We start from the raw sequence: 23,247 nt of genomic DNA on the forward strand, positions 1-23,247 counted from the left end.
CCTGCTAATCTTCTACTGCTACCGCACCTCCCGGCTTCTATCCCTGCATCATCACTCTATTCAGAGAGAGAGAGAGAGAGAGAGAGAGAGAGAGAGAGAGAGAGACAGAGAGGGACAGGAGGAGAGAAAGGGAGGGAGGGAAAGAGTGTGAGGGAGAAAGAGAGAGGGAGGGAGCGTCACCTCTTCTGTTGCAGTGCTCCGTAGAGTTGCTCCTGCCGGTCACGGAGCTGCACCTGCAAGTGCTGGATCTCCTGCTGGAAAGTGGCAGCCCTACCGGTGAAGTCGTCCTCCTGTTCACGCAGACGCCGGCCCAGTGCACACACGCGCGCTGTCGCCTGCTGCTTGAACACCTGAAACACACACACGAGACACTCAGCGAGACATCAGCTCCGAGCTGCAGACAGACACACTCACAGAGGCAAATGGAAGAGTTGGCACCCTGTGCAACAGTGAGGTAAAGGGCAGAGTGGAGTATTTCCTAAACACACCCAGAGGACCACAAGACAGCACAAACCGCCTGCGAGGAGCCACACACCCTGCCCTCCCCACGGGGTAAGAGCTTATGGGCTTGGAGCCTAGGATTGCTTTTGTGTGCATGCGTAATTCCCGCATGCGTGTATATGTATATGCATGTGTGTATGTGTGTATACGCTTCTGTAGCTTTTGTGTCAAGTGGCTCAATGATACAGGTGTAGCAGCCATGGAACATGTAGGGAAGACTTTAAATATCGTATTAGAGTAGAAGGGAGGAAATCAATATGCTACAGTCAGACAACACATTAAAAAAGGGTTAAAAAGCAGAGTAGCACCTGCGTATAAACACACACACACACACACACACACACACACACACACACACACAGATCCAGTAAACAAACACACACACACACTGCAGATGTTGCTGTGCTATCTCTGCATAAATAGTAAGAGAGGCTAGCAAATAAAGCAGATGTCTAACTATCTGTTGCTTGCTTGCAACTGTATAATACCAGAAACTCTTTGAACATGTACTCATACTTACATGCGTGCACCCATATGTGCACACACACACAGGCATGCACTCACGCATTCACACACACACACACACCTGTGGGCACTACTGCACCATTCCACTAGGAGTAAGCAGCCTGTTGATTTTATTTTTGTGTTATCTTGTTTGCCCTGGTAAGAACACTGAGGAACACTAACACAACACAGCACGCACATTTCTATGCACCTTCATAAACTGATAGCCAAATCTGACAGAGAGAGATTGAGAGAGAGATGGAAAGGGAGAAATGGAGAGGGAAAGAGAGAGATGAGTGAAAGATGGGGGGGGGGGGGGGTGTTTCTCCTTGGTTACTGATGCTAAAGTGAATTAGGTCCTCCTTGGATATCCCCCGCAGGGAGCAATACATGCTATGAACTTTGCTATGGAAAACGATGAAAGTTTCCTGTGCTGCCTCACAGCGACATGCACGCACATATTCGATCAGATAACTGGCATTGTTAGCTTGTAAGGTTGGTAAGTTTGTAAGGCGTTTACGGTCTTTGTTTGTGTGCAGAGAACGAGAAAGAGAAGTGTGAGGGGGAAGGAGAAGCAGGGGAGACAGGAGTAAGATCCCTGTTTATATATTTGACAGCGAGAGTGAGTGTGTGTATATGACTGTGTTCAGTGTTGTTTTTAAAGCACAGCTATCTGTCAGCATATTGACGGGGCTGTGAAGGGAACAATACCCTGACATACTCTACAGCTTTGCTTATGCGCGCAGAGAGCCATTGCTCCCACAAGAAACCACTTTCTGCACAAAAAGCTCTCTCCCATTTTGTCTTCCTCCCTAGTTCTCACTTCTTATCCCTCTCTCTGTCCATCCCTTCCATTGCTGTTTGGTGCAGTACTACAGTGATCAGTAATGCTAAGGAGCATGAACACATATACAGGAAATCCTCTTTAAGTAGTAGACAAATCTAGCACACAGACGCACAGCATAGCTCTGCACTTGTAGTAAGACTTTCATCCAAGTTACCTGCAAAAGTGTAACAGCCTCACTATGAATGATTAAAACCCATTTTAAATGAAAATTATATGCTGGTATGCAAAGGAGTAAAGCCACATGAGAAGTCAGCAGAACCAGAACCCTTAATAAATGCAAGACTTCTGAGGGACAGGAGAAGATCTGATCTCATGAGTGTGTCTCCTCTGAGGAGGTTTCGGAGGAGACACTATGCCAGGGTCTACCAGAGAAGGCTTAATTGATTTTGGACTGTGTGTGTTTGTGTGTATCTTGACTGGTGATGTGACAGGTAGAAAAACTGAATCCTGCTGTCCCTCTCCAAGGTGTGCCTTGTCCATGCTGGGCCTGTGGGTACAGGCTGATGCACCAGTGCTTGCTTTATTTACATTTATGGCATTTAGCAGACACACTTTTCCAGAGCAACTTACAAATGTGCTTCAGCCATCTACTCAAAGTATCCTTAGCTAACACAAATAGGTTAGAATCTAAAAATACCCTTAACCATGACACTGCCAGAACCAGGTGTCAGTGCTGAAACTTATAGTATGAGATCCAATACAATACAATACAATGCTACAGAATACAGTATAACTCAGGAGCAATTACCGAACAAAGCATGTTAACTGCAAAAATCATCTGTTTGGTGAGCTGTGAATGACAAACCTTTTCAGAAAAAACACTGAGATCTCCATGCAACGTGCACACTCCCGAAAACACACAAATGCAAAACACAAAACAGGCCAAGGACAGGCAGCTCAGGCATGATGATTACCTACAGTCTGCGGTGGTGTGCCGTGCTCTTGCACACCCACCCAGTGCCCCAGCAGGGCTTCTTCCTCAGCACCCCACGGCAGTGCTGCTACACACCGACTCCTGTCAGCCTCCGAGATCTTCATTCTCTGATTTATCTTACAATTTCCATTCAAGATTTCATGGCCGAGTTTGGGGTCATTCGATGTTAGGTACAGGGATACTTTATTTTATTTATTTTTTAAATCTGGACGCATATAACAGTGCAGTGGACACATATAGGTGTAATATATACATAATATATGCTACATTTATTTATAGCATCACTTCATTCGAAACATTAGTTGCACTTCCATTGCTTCAAGTAAGATGCCGTGCTGTTCTATGTACAGTGGGCGTGGGGAGATTTAGTGCCAGGTCATTTCTAATTATTTGACACCTTAGTAGCAGTGACCCACAAACCCACAAACCAGTGCCTGAGTACTGCCAGATCAGCTTCTGCACGTCTATGTGGAGGACGATGAGGTGTGGTCCAGTCCAGCAGAAGGTGGAGGTCAGAGCTTCCACACACAAGGGCCATCTCATGAAAAGAATGGCGCACTCGCCCACTCAATCAGAAATGTTAAAGAAGAGAACGCAAGCAGAATGCTAGTGCTGTTGTACATTAGAGCAGAGACCTACAGCATGGTGGGAAAGCGTCTCAGACCAAGCAAGAAAACCACATTTACAGCCATTTATCAGGGAACTAAGTGTTTGTTTGTTTATTTAAGAGCCCCAAGACAAATGTTGCCAAGCCGCTTCTTTGATGGATTCTTGCTCTTCTCCCGGTCCATATAATGACATCCAGCTTCAGTTATGTTGAGATTACTCTGACACGCCTGATATGCTTTATGAGTTCCATCTGTTTTAGCTGCGTTTCAGCATGTTTTAAGTCATTATCATGCCGAAAGTATTTTTGTGAAAAATTGAGGAGAGTTTTGGGAAGCAAACCTGTTTGCTTAGTCACCTCACAGCATATTAACAGCTTGTTGGATAATCTTAGTGTTTCCACTTTATAGTGTACTGAAGTTTATTTTATGTTTTAGTGTTTGTTTATGTGTAGTGTTTTTACGTCCCAATAATCCCAATTTAAACCCAGATAAATAGTTTATGCTTAGCTTGGTTTTCTTGGGTGGCCTATGTTTTTTTTCCACAGTACTATATAACAAAAGTGGTGAGGGGGCATCTTAATGTCATGATTACAGACAAGAAATGAAGGACAAACACACAGTCATGGATATGACGTCAAAAGCCTCAGGAGAACTGGGGATTGTGGAGACACTTGGAATCATCAGTCCAACACTGAGAAAATTACGTTTCATGCAGGCATGACTTCAGGTCTTGTAAAGATGAGCCTGGCAATCACAGGCTGATACTGTTCTTATCTGCAATGACAAATGCCTCACTGCCAAGCTACAACTTGCTTGGAACCTGCCAATTATCCCACTGTTAGCTGGCTGGTGCAACGTACATGTTCATTATGTGGTGATTTTATATTTTCTGTATTTTCTGGAGACCAGTCTAGGTTTACCTGAACCAGCTGTAACTCATTTTGACTACCGATTTGTGATTGGGCAGCATGTCCATTATATGAACAAGGAAACAAAAGGATAATGCAAAAGCAGGAGTGAAATGCAGGAGGTAATCATCATCATCATCATCATCATCATCATCATAACGGATAGACAGGCTTCAGTTCTGTGGCACTGACAGCTGTCTATCAGTTTTGGCCTAAGCATCACAGCATATTTCAAAAGAAATAAATGCATACATATGGCATAATATAAAGAAACATAAAAAAACCCAAAAACCTTTTAGATGTATGCTATTGCTTCACCATGACCCCTTTTCCACCTTACCCTCCGCCGTCTCGTTCAGGCCTCCTACCCCTTAGCCCCGGCCCATCCCACCCTCCAGCCTCGCCTGCATCCTAATCCCCTTGAATTGCTGTTGTGGTTGTTATTGCAAACAAAGCAGATATAAACCGAATGTCATGCCTCCAGTTGGTTAGTTATCTTGGAGACACCAATCCATCTCTGAGCTTTCTACTTCATGAACGTTATACCTTGCATGGCTGAGCGAACCCTTAAACATCATCAGAGCTATAATGATCATTTCAGCACTTTTGTTTGACAAATAACACATCACTCCTTACTCTCCCTAGCCGGACTGTGGTGACGCCACTAAAACACACTGGAAGCCTTGGAAACTGCCTGGCGATATATCTTATCTGAGCTTAAGTGAGTGACTGGATGAGTACGCAGTGATGAATTACCATACTCCTGTGTCTACTATTTGTGGTACAAAGCATTCCCACTCAAAGGCACAGAAAAACCAGTCCTACACAATGAAACCTAAAGCTCGAAAAAGCTAGAAATAGCTAGGAACTTCAAGGTGGCCCAAAGGCACCTTGAACCATGAAGAGAGTGGTTTGAAGTATGTACACTATTCGTAAAGAGAAGCATTACATAGATGAACATTGCCAACGTTAGACTATGTGCAGGTATGTTCCTGCCACGTGATCACATGTAGAGCCTGAAAGGTGAGATTAGCCAAATCCCAGTGTAAAATCACAAATGCAACTTGTGCACAAAGGCATCTCTAATCAGACATTCTAAGAGTGCTCACTGAGTTTCAAATTATGGAAAGTTGGCTCAGACTTGCATAAATCTTTGAATCATAATACTGTTTTTGTCTTTCTGTGTTGTTAACTCAAAATAAGAATCTCTCTGCTTCCCCCTACTCTCATCCTGTAACATCTGCAACATGCCCCTTTCACATACCAGGTCATCCATTGTCGTGCTTGTGCGCACAACAGATGTGCCAGTAAAAGCACTGTATTAGCTTGTATAATCCTAATTAATGTTTTAGATGCATTCCATGTCATTGATGCTATCCACTTAGAACCATAGGATTTGAAATATAGAAGTTATGAATCAAGTCAGTAACTGTAATGTGAAAAGTAATATTTAAAAGAATTAGATTATAGTCACAAAAAGTCAATTGCTAACAATAATGTTAATTTGTACTGTGTTACCCTTAACCCTGTTACTAGCTATTAAGATAATGGAGAAATTATTATAATGAACATCAATGTTCTCTTCTGGTCTTTTAAAGAAATACATGCCATTGTGTAGGGCTGTAATAAGTAACAAAATTCATGGCTCGATTTAATACGATGTGGTATCAATATGACGGTGTTGTGGTATTAATACAATGTTGTGGTATCAATACAATAGAGTTGTGGTATCATGATTCAATACATTTTTAATACAGAATACAAAAGTAAGGAGTATATGAGAATATATCTTACATTTTCAGTTTCAATGTTAAAAAGATCGAACATCATAAATGTGCAATACCCGAGACTTGTGAATGAAATAATGTCTTGCCTGAACAATTCAGGCGGTTTCTGTATCAAAGGCAGTGCTTCAAAATGTAACAAAGCAAGAAGAAAAAGAGACATTACAAATGAATGGAACAGAAATATAATGCATTGTTCCACCCTTACCAATACTGTTTTGCCAATAGAAACAGCACACACACAAACTTCAGAGAGTTAAGACCATTAGGCTACAAATGTGAAGTGTTAGTATTTGACCAGATTACCAGAGTGCAACAAAGTAGCTATGACTTTAATAGGGAAATCTAGTTATTTACTAGAGAAAAAAGGGTCAGAGTGAGAATATTTAAATATCTGGTCTTTTCTAAAATCATGGAATCTGATTTTTTCATTCCATTTGCTTCTCTGGTCTGAACTCATCTTTGTTTCATACTGGTTTAACTAATTAGAGATATCCCACAAGGTTATAAAAATCAGAAGTTCACACGAGCATAAAAGAGTTTTGGTAATCAAAAGGTACACCCACAAACACACACACATGGAGAGAAAAAAAAAAAACCTTAGAGACAGTCCTACGTTGTAGATCTGTTGGCTTGTTCTCAGAACAATCAAGCAGAAATGAGGTTGACACATTCAAGCATCCTCAGCCATGCGAAATAGCAATTAACCTTAATAGCAGCACTTGCCATTCAGAAAATCACCGGTGTCAGAAGAAAACAAATTTCCAATTTTGACCACTTTTTGTTTATTTATTTATTGTTTACATAAATTGAAAGCGTACTCTCCTAATTATGTCTCGTGTATGTATTGACATTTCTGGGGAGAAACAAACAAACAAACATCCGTGCTGTTTCAATTACTGGCTCAAACAGAAGAGAGCTGACGCATTTCAGACGAAAAGAAACCCATGAATGAAGATGGATGACCACGAGAGCAAGGTTTAGGGAAGCCGTGCTTAAACGAGGAGATGTCTGCTAGATGCTGACATCTGCAACACGGACTGCAGTGTCCTCTGCACAAAATGACCCAGGCCTCCTGGGTGGGGCCCATACGCAGCGTTCCATCTCTGCCACCCTTTGAAGCGCACGCGCACGCGCACACGCACACGCACACACACACACGCACGCACACCTCTGGATGGTATAATCTTACGCTATCTTATGTCATATTTAGACCTAAATGGATGATCAAAGAGAACTAGAGATACGGCAGGGAAAAGGGCAGGAGAGGAGAGGAGGAACTCCATTCCTTCTTCAGGACCCACATGTCTCGGTGCCAGTCCCAATATTAGCCTCACCTGCAGAAGAGTGGCACTCACGCACAAAACGCACACCTACCTCATGCTGAGTGCTATGAACAGCACCAGCAAAACCCCATCTCAGATGGACACCTCTATTAAAGTCAGCTAAGAAACCCAATACTGAGGCCACACCAACACGGCTAAATTGGAAAATGCTGTTTTACTGTTTTGGCTACACGAGCGTTTTCAGTCCATTTCCCAAATGTTCCCCGTCCACAATAAAACACAAAACCTATGGAAAAGGTGACTGGTGAGCACGCCCAAGTTAACCTATGACTCCCATGTCATCTCTGCCATGGTACTTTGTTTAAAGCTGGCAGTTGATTACGCTGATACCCACTGAACTGGGACAATGAACACAAAACCATTCATCTTGCACGCCAAAACATAGCCAGTGCATTATACAGAGCATGAAATGAAACATAGAATTTAAAAAAACATACTTCAATAAACAGCATGACAAGAGGTTCCGCTATTTTTGAACTGTGGAGGTCGCATAAGGAAAACAATTTTAGTGTAGATGAATGTGCGAAACTTATGAACAGATGCGTTTTCCAGTTTCCCCGTGTTAGTGTGGACCAGGCCTGAAGGCACTCATGCAAATCAAGAGCAATATAATCAAGATCTGACTCTCTATCTCACATAAGCATGAAGAAACAGTGCTCAGTGGACAAGACTGTAGTCCAGCTCAGGACAACAGCTGTCTCAGACAGCAAGGTGCATTCAACACACGAGATTACATCTGCGTTAAACACGCAAGTCAGCCAACATCCTCCTTTCTCATTCAAACTCTCTCTCTCACCTCTGAAACAAATGACATTCTAAAAGGTTGGAAATAATGACAGTTCTCATCAAGGCCTCACCATTCTGTGGGAATCCAATTATTTGAACTTGCAGGGGAGATTAGCGGTTGTGAGCAAATAGCAGCCATCACCACCCTCTTTCCTTCCCTTGTGAGCATGATTATCAAAGAAAACCCTCCTACAAGGAAGTAGGGAGGGGACAGCAACCATGGCAACAATGGAAGCTTACACAATGATTATGCCTTAGCTCATTCAAACAGAGCAAGAGCTGGAACAGCATCCTGGGGAAAGGACTTTGCCTTAATGAGTGAGTACCCATGTTCACAGCTGGCTTCCCAAATTGCACAAAGGAAACAGGAATGCATAACAATCCTAATATCTACAAAGGGCTGTACAGTACAGTATTTTATTGTAATTGTGATGAACCTTGTGAACTGATATGGCTAAAGAATGAACTGCATTATTTTATAAAAAAAATTATATTTAGATTGTCCTCATTGATCAGAAAAAAAAAATCAGATGGCAACACCTTGGAAAAAGAAAAAGAAAAAAAAAAAGACGAATCATCATGCTCATTTGCATAAATTTGCCCACTACAATATCAGTTTTTGGAAATGTCAATACTACAATAATGATCAACAAACTATAATTTGCTTTCCTAATCTGTATACAGCATTATACATAGATGAACTTATATGCTCACAGCATGCCTTCACAGAATTCACAGAATCTGTCCTATATGCAGGCTTTAAAGGTAAATGGGACATAACTGCGCAAAACATTCACCTGCTAAAAGCTAAATTAATTAAGTGTGAATGTTACTAGTGCCCACTGCTCACTGGCAGAGTTCATCTGAAGTGGCCATTTGGCTATAGATGATGGCAGGACTGTCCTCAGGACAGTATGTGCTCTGGGAACTCTAAAAGGATACCTGCAGCTGCTTTGAAAGCAAGATGCTGGGACAACCACTGAGCTGTACGCTGCCTTCAGCTCTCAGTGTGCTTCTCTAACAGCTTCTGCATCTTCTGTTCATATAACAGCTCATCTTAAATGAGCTTCCTCACTTATCTCGACACTCTTCACACTTGAGCTAAAGGTTCACTACCTTTTCCTCTCTTATCCATTCTCCCTTGAGTAAGAAAAAAACATAAATTTCAACTTCAGAAATTCATGTGAGGCCATGAAAAGCAAAGGCACTTGAAAGTGATATAGGGTCACTGCATCAATGAGGGAGAAAGATGGGATGAGGTTTTCAGGTTTCTCCATTTTCAAGACAGAGAACAAGACCCATGGTTGTACAATGTGCATTATCAAGAGCTAGGAGTCACTGTGGACAGTCTGTCACTTCTATAGCACATGGTCGCTTGAAAAGACATTGAAGAGCTCAGCTTTCCAGAACAGAAATGGAGTGATGGATGAATGGAAGATGTGTCTACTCTGTATAAACCATGTTTACTAGTTTCCGAACTGACTGAAACATTCCCTCATCAGCTCAACTATGGGGCCCATTGACTGGGTGTATTCATGGATCTGTGTCTCACCCTGGACGTTAACATCCATCTCTACGGCCCGCTTCTGTCGTTTATCCACCACTACTACGTCTGGTAGGTTAGCCATTAGGATCTTGTCTGTCTGTATCTGGAATTCCCAGAGGATCTTAGCATGGTAATTTTCCACCTCCTTTGGGGGTGTATTCCACTTTGACCTTGGAATTTTCAGCCCATACTCAGCACAGATGTTTCTGTATTCTATGCCAGCCACCAGGTTATGACATTCAATGTACGCTCTGCCTGCCACCATCTTGCATCCCACTGTTATGTGCTGGATTGTCTCAGGGGCATCTTTGCACAACCTGCATCTGAGGTCCTGCCTGGTGTAGTAGATCCCAGCCTCTATTTATCTTGTATTCAGAACTTGTTCCTGTGATACCACGATTAATGCCTCTGTGCTGTCTTTCAATCCAGCCCTTTTCAACCATTGGTAGGATTTCTCCATATCAGTCTCTTCCACTATTTGCTGGTGGTACATATTGTGCAGAGGTTCATCCTCCCATGATGGTTCCTGTTCCTCCTCATTTCCATCCTCCTCGGGTTTGTGCCGTCTGAGGTACTCGCTAAGCACTTCATCACTTGGGGCAATCGACCTGCTGTACTCCTGGAGGTTGGTGATTTCATCCTGGATAGTGCCTCTGATGCTCACACCCCTCCTTCCGCTTAGTGTACAGACTCACAGTGCTGGATTTAGGATGAAACCCTCAGCAAATTGTGAGGAGTTTCCTTGTCTTGATATCAGTGGCTTCCATCTCCTCTTTAGGCCAGCTTATTATGCCAACAAGGTATCTGATTACTGGCAGAGCATAGGTGTTGATAGCCTGGATCTTGTTTCGCTGTAGCTGCTTGATTTGGATGTAGCTGCTTTTCTTGTGGCCTCTTCACGATTCCCTTTGGCCTGTGGGATTCTAAGGTACTTGTAGCTGCCCACAAGATCTGTTATATTACCTTCTGGTAGTGCGAGCCCCTCTTCTTGCTACTTTCCTTCTTCTCGTAATCATGCAACCACACTTATCCAGTTTGAATGACCTTCCAATGTCAGTGTATATCCTGGTGAGATCGATCAGTGAGTCATTGTCTTGTTCACTTCTGGCATACATGATGTCATCCATGTACAGGAGGTGGCTGATGGCTGCTTCATTCCATAGTTAGCATCTGTATCCACTCTTAGTGATGATCTCAGGCCTCTGCAGAATAGCAGTGGGGACAGGGCATCTACTTGGTAAATCCCTTACTTGACTCATGCTATGGGCTTGAAGTTGGCCTCTAGGGTCATCTTTCACGGTCCCACAGAGTTCATGAAGAAGGTTCTTAGAGGCCTGTTGAGGCCTCAAGCTTTCCAGGATCCAAATGTGGGGCACTGAATTGTAGGCTTTCTTCAAGTTCAAGTTTGGTTTATTTGTCACATACATAGTCATACACAGTATAACTCGCAGTGAAATGGTTGTATGTCAGTTTCTTGTAAGTCAATCCAGGTGGTACACAGGTTGGTCTGTCTGGTCTTACAATCTCTAGTGTTTCTCCACCAGTAGCTGGTGCCTGGCTCCTCTGCTGTTCTTGCCAAAGCTTTTCTGGGCCCTGCTCATGTATTGAGCAATATGCTTACTCATCTTAGCCACAATTATTCATGACAGGAGCTTCAATGTTGTGCAGAGGCAGATTATCGGCCAGTAGTTGAAGGGATACACTCCTTGATGTCTTCTGGATCAGGGCTGGCCTTCAGTTAACCATTCAGTGTAGGTTCCATCCATTAGCAGCTGGTTCATTTCTGCTGCCAGGCACTCGTGGAGTGCAGTCAGCTTCTTCTGCCAGTAAGAATGGACCATATCAGGGCCTGGGAATCCAAAGTTCTTCATACTTGAGAGCCTTTCGTGGATGTCTACTAGCATGATGGTTACTGGATCCTGTTCAGGGAGATTTCTTTGGTGAGCTCTCAGGTTCTTTAAGCACTGAGCACTGTTGTGTGATGCCTCCTCTCGTATGCCTTTCCAGTTAATTATTGGAAATAAACTGACATGGATTTCTGAGGTCAAAAAGGCATACACTTTGAGGAAGTCAGTCACTGAACGGTGGGAGCTTTACACTCATAATTCATACAAGCATTTCCAGCAGCTTGCTTACATCGTTACCATTGAAATATACCCACTTATAAAGAAATTAAGCCTTGAGATTCCATGCGAGCCAGCCATTAATGACCAGCTGAAGCGTCGGCCAAGAGGTCACAGCTTGGTGGGGGAGTCGCTGGATGGAGGCTTCACTCAATTGGAATTGAGATCCAAGACTGCAGGACTTGGAGAACGGCCTTGTTTAGAGCTGGATATCACAGCAGAAAGTTTTGGAACTCAGGCTTAAGGAATCAGGCCGTGAATCCTGAAATATTTATTTAGTCACCTGCCAGCTAGTCACCAGCTCTCTGCACATGACCTATAATAGAGAATTCATAATAGTCATCCATACACTTATGAATGAACAGCTCTTTATATAGTTTACACCTCTCATTTTAATGATTAAAATAGGCTAGTTCTTTCTGCTGTATTGTAAATACAATCATGCACTGGAACTAACCATTCCCACGCTAACAAGAAAGAGACACTTGAGGTAGCTTAAGAGCAAAGTGACGAGACTCATTTCAGTTTAATGAACAGTGTGATTGAGAACACTTCTAATACACATCAAGATAAACACGCACACACGCACACGCACACACGCGCGCGCACACACACACACACACACACACACACACACAGCAAAGTATGATTCTGCCATATTACTGCAGTATTTGCACATGACCGGTGCCTTAGGCTTTAGGAATAAATCTATTACACAGTGAGAAGGCATAGTATCTGAAGTGGCTTCATTTAGAAACATTTGCTTGGTCATCAGTAGCAAGTTCTAGACAAAGGTTAGTACGCAACTATCGAGTGCCTACACTAGCATTAGAGCTGTGTGTTGATCAACACTTTCATTCCATTTAAATACTTCCTCATGCACTTAAGGTGATTTTGGCAAAAATGTCACCTTCTCGATTAGACAAATTATTAGCAAGACAGAGGTAACAAACCAGACCTTTGAATAGTTCTGAGGGAACAAAGTTGCCAATTTTTGAAATGACTACATTAGAAAGCCTGAACACAAAAGGAAATTCTACAGAATGTTGTATCACAAGTCATTCAATGTCAGATATTATACTTTTCATGTTAAATACTGCATATTATATTCTTCATAAATAATGTTTAAGCCTCACTTCTTTCAATAAAGTAACACTGGAGGACAGTTGGGTTAAACACAATGTAAAAGTGATCTTGGTCCCTGTCAGTGTCTGCAAGTGAGCCTACTCCCTCTCTTGCTTTGTTTGACCTGAATCTCGAACTCTCTGACTGCAACAATCCTATCATTAAAGACTCCACTGACGGCGAAGGCCAGAGAAGTATCCAGACCTCCTGTAACGTCTGTTAGAGAATGCTTACTTCCTGGGTTAGCCTCATCAAACTTGTCAGGTTGAAAATGGATCCCACATGCGGTTTCATTTCAGGGCCAGAAATGGAGTGCTCAGGTTTGAACACCTACGGCACTCCAGAAAATCCTCGCCGTGTCAGTAATTTAATTCGCTTCTCTTCTGCTTCACTTCATCCTGCTCGGTCTCGTTCACGTCTGAATCAGGGCTCCATCACTAAAGCGGGCCAGCCCGGAGCTGATGAAGACAGTTCCGCTGTCTCGACGTACCACACTGGCTCTGATGGTGGCAGAAAGGGACCCGTCAGTGAGACTGAGGCATGGACTTGATTATTTCTTCTCTTTCTGTCTTTTTTGCAGTGCTTGGCAGACAAATCATGTCACATATGAGGGTTTGTTTGTTTTTTTTGCATTGAGTGAACTTTTTATTTGTAGAGATTAACTTTTCAGTACATCTCTACCAAAAAAAACAAAACAAAACAAAAAAACAAGTACCTTCCTAATTGCCTCTTAAATTCTAATCTGCAGGTTGTTTCCCAGTCGCTCTTGGCTGCCTATGCTCACTATGCCATTAGGCAGACCACAAGGGAAAGAGACAGAAGATTTAACTCATGAGTCAGTTGTCTTCGTCCATTCTGAGAAAACACTGCATTACACAAGCGCAAACCACAATTGCTATTTGGGCGTTCAATTTGGACACTATAAGTGAGGCGAGACACCCTGCCAAAACCAAATCCACAGGTGTTAGGTGTTACAGCTATAGAAGTCACCACCGCATTCTGGCATCTCCCACCAAGCTGCAACTAAGCCCAGTGTCATTATGAGAATGACAGGAGATACAGGTGTTCCACCATCTGTCATAACCTCTTAATCACAGGCTTAGAAACCAAATATTTATACACAAACAGCTCTTAATTACTTCTTAGTTCCATGTAATCACTAGGACAAATAGAAATATAATGTAGTCTGAGCTGTGCACAGAACAAAAGCTATGTAGATCTCATTTATATGTGGTGTCATCTAATTGTAACTGTAGCATTGCTTCCTAATGACAAGTGACAAATGACAAGATACACAGGTGGGGGGGAAACAGACAGGCAGAGAGAAAGGGAGATTAAAAAGAAAGATGGAGAGAAAAAAAACGTACATAATTGTGTGTTTGTGTGTGTGTGTGTGTGTGTGTTTATACACACACATGTTCATGCTTGTGCTGAAAGAACAGCACTTCACCTGTCAGCATGCACATCCTGCAGAATGTTGTCGAGGGGAGCACAGCAGTGATTAACACAGCTTAAAGGTTAATGCACTGCCATTGGGTTTCACTTACATCATTCATTATTACAGCATTAATCACACCATTTCTTTACATTCATCTGCTCCCTGCAGAGCTCCAGTGGGAGGCGCACTTCAATATAAATTTGTCTGACAAGTGTTTAGGCAAGCTAAAGCCACCATGGAATTTGCACAGTTTATTTTCCTAGCACTAACAGTTTTTCTTTTCTTTTTCCCCCCATGGCACAGCTATGTCTTCTTTTAAAACACTGCACCGTACACTACCAGAGTTCTGACAAAGCCACGCACAGAGAGGGATCCCCCAACGAACACTACAGCTCTACCAAAGTCTGACTCAGGCGAGAGGTAGAGGCAGCCGTGTCTCAGTCAGAGACAGGGCCGATCATCACCGGGCAGCACAGGGTGCCTCAGCGAGCTGGCAGCCAGTTAGAAATTGCTGTATTATTCTGCTCAGCAAACCTAAACAAACTGCTGTTACTAATGCCATTCCACAGCCATGCTCTGGTTGTTATTAATGGAGGAGCGTGGGTGGTGTGGAGCTGGAACAGGGCTGCCATTTGCCCAGAGGCTGTTTGAGTTTGATTTCCCTCACAGTCGTATTGTTCCTGCAGTACAGCTATCCCCATCCCCATCCTCCCAGACACAAGGAAAACAAAGAAGGGTCATTTTAAATAACAATGTAGCAAAATCCAAACCCAAATCTAGTTTCTGCTTCAAGTTCTTTTCAGAAATGATTAAAACGTGGAGAAAAATCACTGAATGAAAGAATGCTTGTTTGGTTCAATATTGTTCTTAAGTCTTTAATGAAAAGAATGAAAGAGAAATAAGTATGGAAATCACTGAATCATTGTTGCTATGACAATGTCCTGTAACCCCAATAAAAAGAACAGGAGACACAACAGTTGCCATAATTAATTGTGACACTTCTGGTCTTTTGCAGCATGTAGGAGACAGCCTACCCACATTTAGGCTTGATCACTATTAAGGGTCTCTACATTTCAAATCCACTACAGCAAAGATTTGCTTTTCTACTTTTAACCTTGAGTTAAGTATGGCTAGACAGTCTCCTGTCTCTAAGATCTTTAAAAGAAACATCAACACCACCAACAACTGCAGTCTAGTTATTAAGATAGAAAATCTAGCACTCCCACCCCACTTTTTCTCCGTTTTCCCCAAAAACCTTTGAGGTGATAGGTCTCAGCCTTCATTATTTGGCAATTCAAAGTGCTTCATTCAAAGTGTTGTGACCATTTGATAAACTATGACTGTTTTCTTTGAGAGAGCTCTCCCCTAACGCACTTTTTTTTTTCTTTTTTTTTTTTTGCAGAGTATGAGACCAAAATGAGCTGTGTCCAGGCTGAACCAGAGGAGAGGCCTGTTAATGCCAACACCAGCCCCAATGACCACACTACCCCCAGCGCAAATGCCATTCCCAATGCTAACATTAACTCTAGTCCTGAGTGTAGCCCTTACCCCAATGTGAACGCTAATGTCAACACCGTCACCAACGCTAGTGATGAGTTGGAGTGCAAAATCTGTTACCAGCGCTACAACACGCACAACCGCAGGCCCAAGATCCTGGACTGCCTGCACCGAGTGTGCGCCCGCTGCCTCAATAAGATCCTGGACATGGGTGACGGCACCGGCTGCATCTGCTGTCCTTTCTGTCGCCATGAGACGCGCGTCAGTGAGTACGAGGTGGCCGGTCTCCCGGACGACTCCAACATCATGTCGTGCCTGGCGGTACGCGACAAATCCTGGAGCTCGGACCACGGCAAGGAGGTGCTGCTGACGCCCAAGAGCCTGTCCTCCAGCGACAGCCCATCCCACGACTCCTCCAACTGCTTGGTGATCACCATCATGGAAGTGCAGAGGGAGGCACGTCGTTCGCCCAGTCGCCGAGACAGCTCCGACTACTATGGCGAGCAGAGCCTGGACTCCGCGTCAGAGGGGTCGCACGGCGGCAGCGGTGGGGCTGGCGCTGACCAGGACACGCTTTCCAAGCTCTGCAACCACGTGCCCCGCGTCCTTGTGTGGCTGCTGGGCTTCTTCTACTTCGGCTCGCTGCCACTGGGCATCTACCTGCTAGTGATCCAGAGGGTGGCACTGGGCATCGTGTGCGTCAGCCTCGTGCCCTCCAGCCTCACCGTCTGCCTCGTGTACGGCTTCTGCCAGTGCCTGTGCCAGGGCATGTGCGACTGCTCCGGACGAAGTTGACCAGGCAGAGCACAGCGAGGAACGCGCGGGCACGAGAGAGGAGCTGGGAGCCACACGACCGATAACTGATGACAGACAGACATCTTTTCAAACACGTGGACGGCTAATATGTTACATTTTCTCCCCTCTCAACAAAACATAACGTTAGGACATGTAGCAGCAGCTGGGTGACACGGCAGCCTAGTGCGGAAAGACCAGTTAGTAGCAGACTAAAGCCTCAAAACACAGCAAACAACCTCTAACATTCCACAGGTGTCAGCTGGTATCTAGCAGTACTGGGATGCCTGGAACAAAGATACAGTCAGGAGCTAAGCTCCAAAGCAAACAGGCATCACTGAAACAGAACAGATGGGGTTTTTTTCGGTTTGAATTCAGGTTGGCTGTGTGGGAGAAGCATATGTAGCCATAAACATCTAATGAGCCATGTGGATCAAGGTCATACTGTGGTCATTTCTGCTCTTGGGTTCTTCATTCAGTTGTCTTATCCTAAAATGTTGGGCCTCATTGATCAGTGTGACAGTAGCATCCTCACAAGGAGGAAGTGATTAGTCTTTACTAGCACATACTGAGGGGCAGACAATCACCCATGTGGAAAAAGAGAACTACTACAATAAAGTGGATATTTGCTGTAAACGTCTATGGGTTTTTTTGTCAAGTTATAATCCAGGTTATAATCCAAGTATAATCCAGGCTAAATGCACAGACACTTCAGCATACTGCCTCCTGAGTCCTTCAAAGCTTAGGTTCATGGTTGTCATAGGGCTGGTGTAGTTATCTCCTCTCTAAGCCTGAAGAATCCAATTGGAACATGCAAAACAAAATGATGCGCTGACATTTGAGAGGAATTCAATACTATATTTGTTCCTTTTTTTTTTACTTTATCTTCTCCATCTCTCCAGTGCTTTCTTTCTTTTTCTTCCATGCTGACAGCGCAATGAATCGAAATGACGTGAAATTAAATGCTGTTCCAGCTATCATAGCTGACAACATGAGCATGCCTGAGGAATTCCCAGTGGAATAACTAAGGCGCGCACAGAAGGCAGCATGTGAAGAGGAGCGGGAAGCTCTCCGATGATGAGAAGGGGATGGGGCAGAGGAGGGGGTGATCTGGAGAAATGCTGGAGAGAAGTTTCAGCTCTTAAAAGTACTGAAGACAAAAGAATAATAGACTCACTGTCTCTTCCTACATGAAAGAGATGGGGGGGGGGGGGGGGGTCATCTGTCTGGACCATTTCACAAAAACAGAAAAATATGAAGAGGAAGATTTAAAAACAATAAATCAGATTCTTGTTGTTCTGTTTGCCCATTTGTTCACAGACCCGTGTGTGTGTTCAGAACCTCCCGCAGAACCCTTTGTGCCTGTCGTGTAGCATATATGTTAACACCACACCTCACAACTGTTGTAGGTCCATTTTATGTAGTCTTGGCATTGTTGCAGAAACCAAGTGACGTGCGATGTCAGCTGGTTAACAAAGAGCTGTCAGTATTTTAAAATGCACATTTTGAATTTAATGAGAGTGAATGCAACATTAACTTGTCATTATTGGCATATTTTGGTATGTGACTGATTCCTGAGGGTAATTAAACCTCCACTTAAGTTGCCACTCTTCAGTAACACAAAACATAATGCAATAGGAAGAACAGCACCACTGAACTCCAGAACACAAACAGCTGATTTGGAGTTTATCTGCACGAGGGTGGCCAAAGCCCAAAGTGCACGACTAGCCATGCTCTGCACGGCAGAAGACTGACGGTTCCTCACTGTGTCGCTCAGACTGAACCAGCCAGTCCACGGCATCCCTCAGGTCATAAACACACTCACCACCCCTCTTCGGTACAAAAAACAAATGTCGTAGTGTGAGCAAATACTACAGAGGATGCTGTTAGACCTCACCCTCCCAAGCTAGTCGATTTCCTGCAATGGGGCAGGCAGCACACATGAACTGACCATAACTAAGAGGAGAAAACTGGACTTAAAGAATCCAGACAAAGAAAAACTAATTTCAAAAGTGATTTTTTTTTTTTTTTTTTAATGAACACTTTGGCTAAAATGGTCTTCATTTCTGTAAACAGCAACTAAACATTTCAGCTGTAGTAACCAATCAGGAAACAAGGAGGCTGTCCCCCTTGCTCATCATGCAGCTTTAAACTTGAATGCATGTTTTGGAGGTGAGGGACACCTTCAGTGGCCAAGAGTGATGAGCTGCAATGGTGCTAAAGCCTGCCAGATGAGTGCCTCATGAGCGCCTTCTCGATGGAGGCCTCAATGGAGGGCCCTCTCCTGATTGCTGAAATTAATGCCATTCATCAAGGAAACAGCCAAAGGGCTCCCAAAGAAATCCGCAGTGCCACACATGTGGACTGGTCTTCAATCAAGCCAGTTCAATCAATCTGGCTCATCTGTCAGTAAACAGCAATGAGGGTTTTTATGTTAATTTAGTAATCAGTTGAATGCTGCAATCAACATGCTGCACACCTGAATTGCATGCAATACAAATACAAATGTCAAAAAGTAGTACAAAATAAAAATTTAAAAATCTATATATAAAAAACACTAAATTTAGAAAAATATAAAATACATTTGTGGTCGGCCGAGTGGCACAGTGGTCTCAGCATTAGCCCAATCATCAGTTGACTGCTGGCTTCATCCCTGGTGACGCCAGTCCCTTCCCTCTGGGTGGGCTGGATGGCCTATGCCCATCTCCCCACATGACACCAACCAACCTGGGGGTCTGCTTGCCAGCATAGGTGGAGCTGGTGTATTGAGTCATCCTTCTGTGCCAGAACACCTCATCGAATCAATGAGGCCAACATATGTTTCATCTAAAAGCAAACTTCACCCTAACATAATTCCATTTAAAACTATTTATATCTGCAATCAAATATTCAACATCTTTTTTCCTAGTTTTAGGAAAATGTGCTGCATGAATTTTAATAACTTCTGAATAATTTAGACACAATATACTTTCTGTCAGTGAACACACTGAACATTTTTTTTCACATGTGATAGCAACACCCCAACTCTCTCCATCTCTCCCTCCATGCTCTTCATCTACACCTACCCTCTCATGCCGGGTTCGTGCCTTTCATTGCTAAAGACTGTGAGGATTAGAGGTCTCTCTGCTCACTACAAACACGTGTGCAGACAGACACACACAGACAGAGTGAGAGAGTGTGAGAAGGCTGACAGTTGTGGTCTCAAATTAAAACTCTCCCCTGACACACAACGCCCCGAAATCTTAATTAGCACTGCAGTTCTTGCATGCGTGCGTGCGTGTGTGTGTGTGTGTGTGTATATCTGTGTGTGGGTAAGTCCCTCTGCTTTAGATGATTGACACAGTGTGTGTTTTAACAAGCGTGCTAGAAGGCCTTTTCAGAGTGCGCAACCCTAACCCTAACCCTATTGGCTCAGAAGCAGCAGATTCCAGAGCTCACGCTGAGCGAGGGGAATAGTATCCATGTCAGGCAGTACTGATTCCAGCAGTGGCCACTGTACCTGGGCACTTTCATTGACACACATACAGTTTATATTTATCTAGTAATGGACGTGGGATACTGAATATCATTATCAGTAAAGAAAAAATACATTAGAGTCCCTGCCTCATTTCTACCCATAAAGACACACACACACACACCTACCTACTAGTGCACGCACGCACACCTACAAATCTCATTCTCAAGCCATGCATGAAGCACTTTCATTTGCTTCAAAGGTCACACAATTCATAGCGTGTGATCTGTCACATCACTTCTGCCTCTAAAAGTACGAGAAGCAAAGGCAGAGGAGCTCCAAAATAACCCTGCGTCACACAACACTACAATGTCAGACTGCAGTGTGTAATTACATCACATGAAAGGCTGTCTCAGAGTGCAGTCTCTCTCTCTGCTCTTGTTCTGGCAATGTGCTGCATATGTACAAGCCCCTGATATCCAGCACACTGAACAGGCTATGCTAGCTTTCTCAACCAAGAATGAATCAGGTACTATCAGACATTAGATGTCAAGAGGGAGAAGAAAAAAAACAATTACGTCTTTCTGCTCCAAAACAGGCTTTAAGTGTCTTTATATAGACACCCCCCCCCCCCCCCCCGTCTGCATCCTGACAGAACACTCGGGAGTCACAGAAGTCAGGTCAGCCAGTCCCCTCTGCTCCTGTTGTTGCCATAGAGACAACTTGGCTATTTTACATTTTTTATCTCAACAGTAGGGGGTGCCCACGCACCCATTGCACCCCCAATGATCACATTATGAAGCAATAGAATAGACTGAAAAGACTACACACTGAGCATAAGTGCAGGTTATAGAACTTAAATTATGAGTGACAGGGCTCTTAGCTTTCCACTTGTATACATTTATTCAAAACAAGGTAAAATCCCACCAGCACACTTTCTGCAGCTTCCCCAGGAGACCTTATCTAGCATTCATACTGTGTTCTATTACCCCTTGCCATCCACATCCGCAGTTCTGGCAGTAGCATTGGCATGTCAAGGAGTGGGCCCAGCTTGGGAAGTGGATGCAGCCACACACCGCTTTACCACCCCGAGGTACTGATTCACGTTCCAGCTTGGGGAACACAGGTGGATGTCTACTAGCCCAGGGCCAGCTGGGGCCATCAAGCTTTGACCTCACTGTGCGAGCAATCGCATGCGCACATTTACACTGACATGTCTCTACACTGTACTTATTAGCTACAACAGTCTTGAATAAATTAATACTTTTGTTAGAATTATTAATGAAATAACAGAACCATGTAGAAGTAAGCTTAAAGGTCAGAAGAAAGCACATGCAAGTTTCAACAAGGGAGAAGGGAAACATTTCCACTGATCTTCAGGGGAAAAAAAAGATATACCTTTACATACTCTACTGTTTGAATTTCACAACCAGTTCCCCCTGAAAGCTGGTCAAGCAAGAAACTGTCTTAGCCCTAGCATAACCCAGCTGCAGTCCTGTCCAGGCTCCATCAGAGCAAATGAAATTGTCAAGCAACGTTAAAATGCTCTCCGACATTCACATTCTAGACAGTGGAATAATTTATATTTGCAGACTGCCAGACGCCCTTATCCTGTGTGACTTACATTTTTTTACTCGTGCTACAGAGGTGAAGGTGAATGTAAATGATAAGAGCCATGGCCAAGGATTCATGGCTGTATTGTAGCCAGGGAGGGGACTGAACCCCAGTCCCCACAGGAAAGGGAAGTGATGTCATCCACTACAATAAAGCAACCGTATGATGACATGACATGAAATAATGACACTATGCCACTGCACAAAGCATAGTACTATAGGGCAGAGAGGAGAGACAGAAGGGCAGAGAGAGAGATTTCTATTCCAGTCCCACTCTCCAAGGTCCTGCCATTTTGTGTCTCCATACTGGCCCCTTTGGCCCCACCCCTGGCTCCACCTCAGCACCAGCTGCTCAGTATCCCTTGCATGCGTTTGTTGTTTATGGATGCATTAGGAGATGCAGCACAATTCCTGGACAAGCCCAAGGAAAGCTGTTTTGCACATGCTTCCTGCCACCTGTGGCCCCCGCATGTTACATTCATGTATATAATCAATATGATATTCTACACCCAAAAGCTCCAAAAGACCAGTCCGCAGCAGTACAAGCGCTGCTTTCTAAACGGCACTAACATGCCCTGGTAAAGCATGACGCCATGACCTGCCCAGAGCACGTACACTAATCCCCCATGCCCTACTGATACAAGCTCAAAGAGTTGGTACACGAGGGGTCCAAAGCTCTGCACTGTAGTGTTATTCAGCCTCGTAACCACAAACCAGTGGTTTGCATTACTGGAGGTAAACACTGCCATATCCACATCTAAACTGAAACCTAAGCTCATTCAGTTTTAAAAATGCTGAGTATTCCCAGCACTTCATTTTCATGTTTTCCTGCCATCAGGGAGACAACGCGCGCACACACACACACACACACACACACACACACACACACACACACACACACACACACACACACACACACACACACACTTCACTGACAGTGGGTATAAATACATAATTTATTTACATGTCACCCTTAGCAAACATTATGAAACTTTAATGCAGACCAGGACCATATATCAAGCCATAACACACAATTCCTACTGTGTATATGTATGTATGTGTGTTTGTGCATGCCTGAGCACGTGCGTGCGTGCATGAGACTACTACCTCATAATGAGCTTTTTTGGATGGTGACTACCGGGTGGTAGTTCAGTGGTTAAAATACTTGACTAGTAATCAGTAGGTTGCTGGTTCAAGGGCCATGGCCAAGTTGCCACTGTTGGGCCCCTGTCCAAGGTCCTTAACCCTCAATTATTCAGGCTGTGTTCAGTCATAATTGTAAATTGATTTGGATAAATTCCATAAATGTAAATGTTACATTTCTGATACTAATGTGAACTTTCCTCATTGGAAATAGCACCCATCTGTGGTCTAACTTTTCTACAGTGGCCTCTACTTTCCTGCATGCTCTCAAAGAGACCACTTTACATAATAAATCTTC

The 23,247-nt window shown here is 43.7% G+C and overlaps 1 protein-coding gene across 21 annotated transcripts in view; it reads right to left on the reverse strand.

Moving 5' to 3' along the window:
- cep89 (centrosomal protein 89) overlaps positions 1-23,247 on the reverse strand; it is a 60,512-nt gene that overhangs the window by 12,478 nt on the left and 24,787 nt on the right. For 19 of the 21 annotated variants that reach the window (XM_081706006.1, XM_081706010.1, XM_081706008.1 and 16 more), the window contains one exon: positions 181-350. In XM_081706006.1, coding sequence (XP_081562132.1) covers positions 181-350 — 170 coding nt within the window. Of the gene's footprint in view, positions 1-180; positions 351-6,032; positions 13,513-16,464; positions 16,808-23,247 lie in introns of those variants that run through there. The other 2 variants (XM_081706016.1, XM_081706012.1) reach the window with 2 other exon arrangements.

The sequence above is a fragment of the Electrophorus electricus genome, chromosome 23 (assembly GCF_041902795.1).
Source record: "Electrophorus electricus isolate QZ-2024a chromosome 23, ASM4190279v1, whole genome shotgun sequence".
NCBI lineage: Eukaryota > Metazoa > Chordata > Actinopteri > Gymnotiformes > Gymnotidae > Electrophorus > Electrophorus electricus.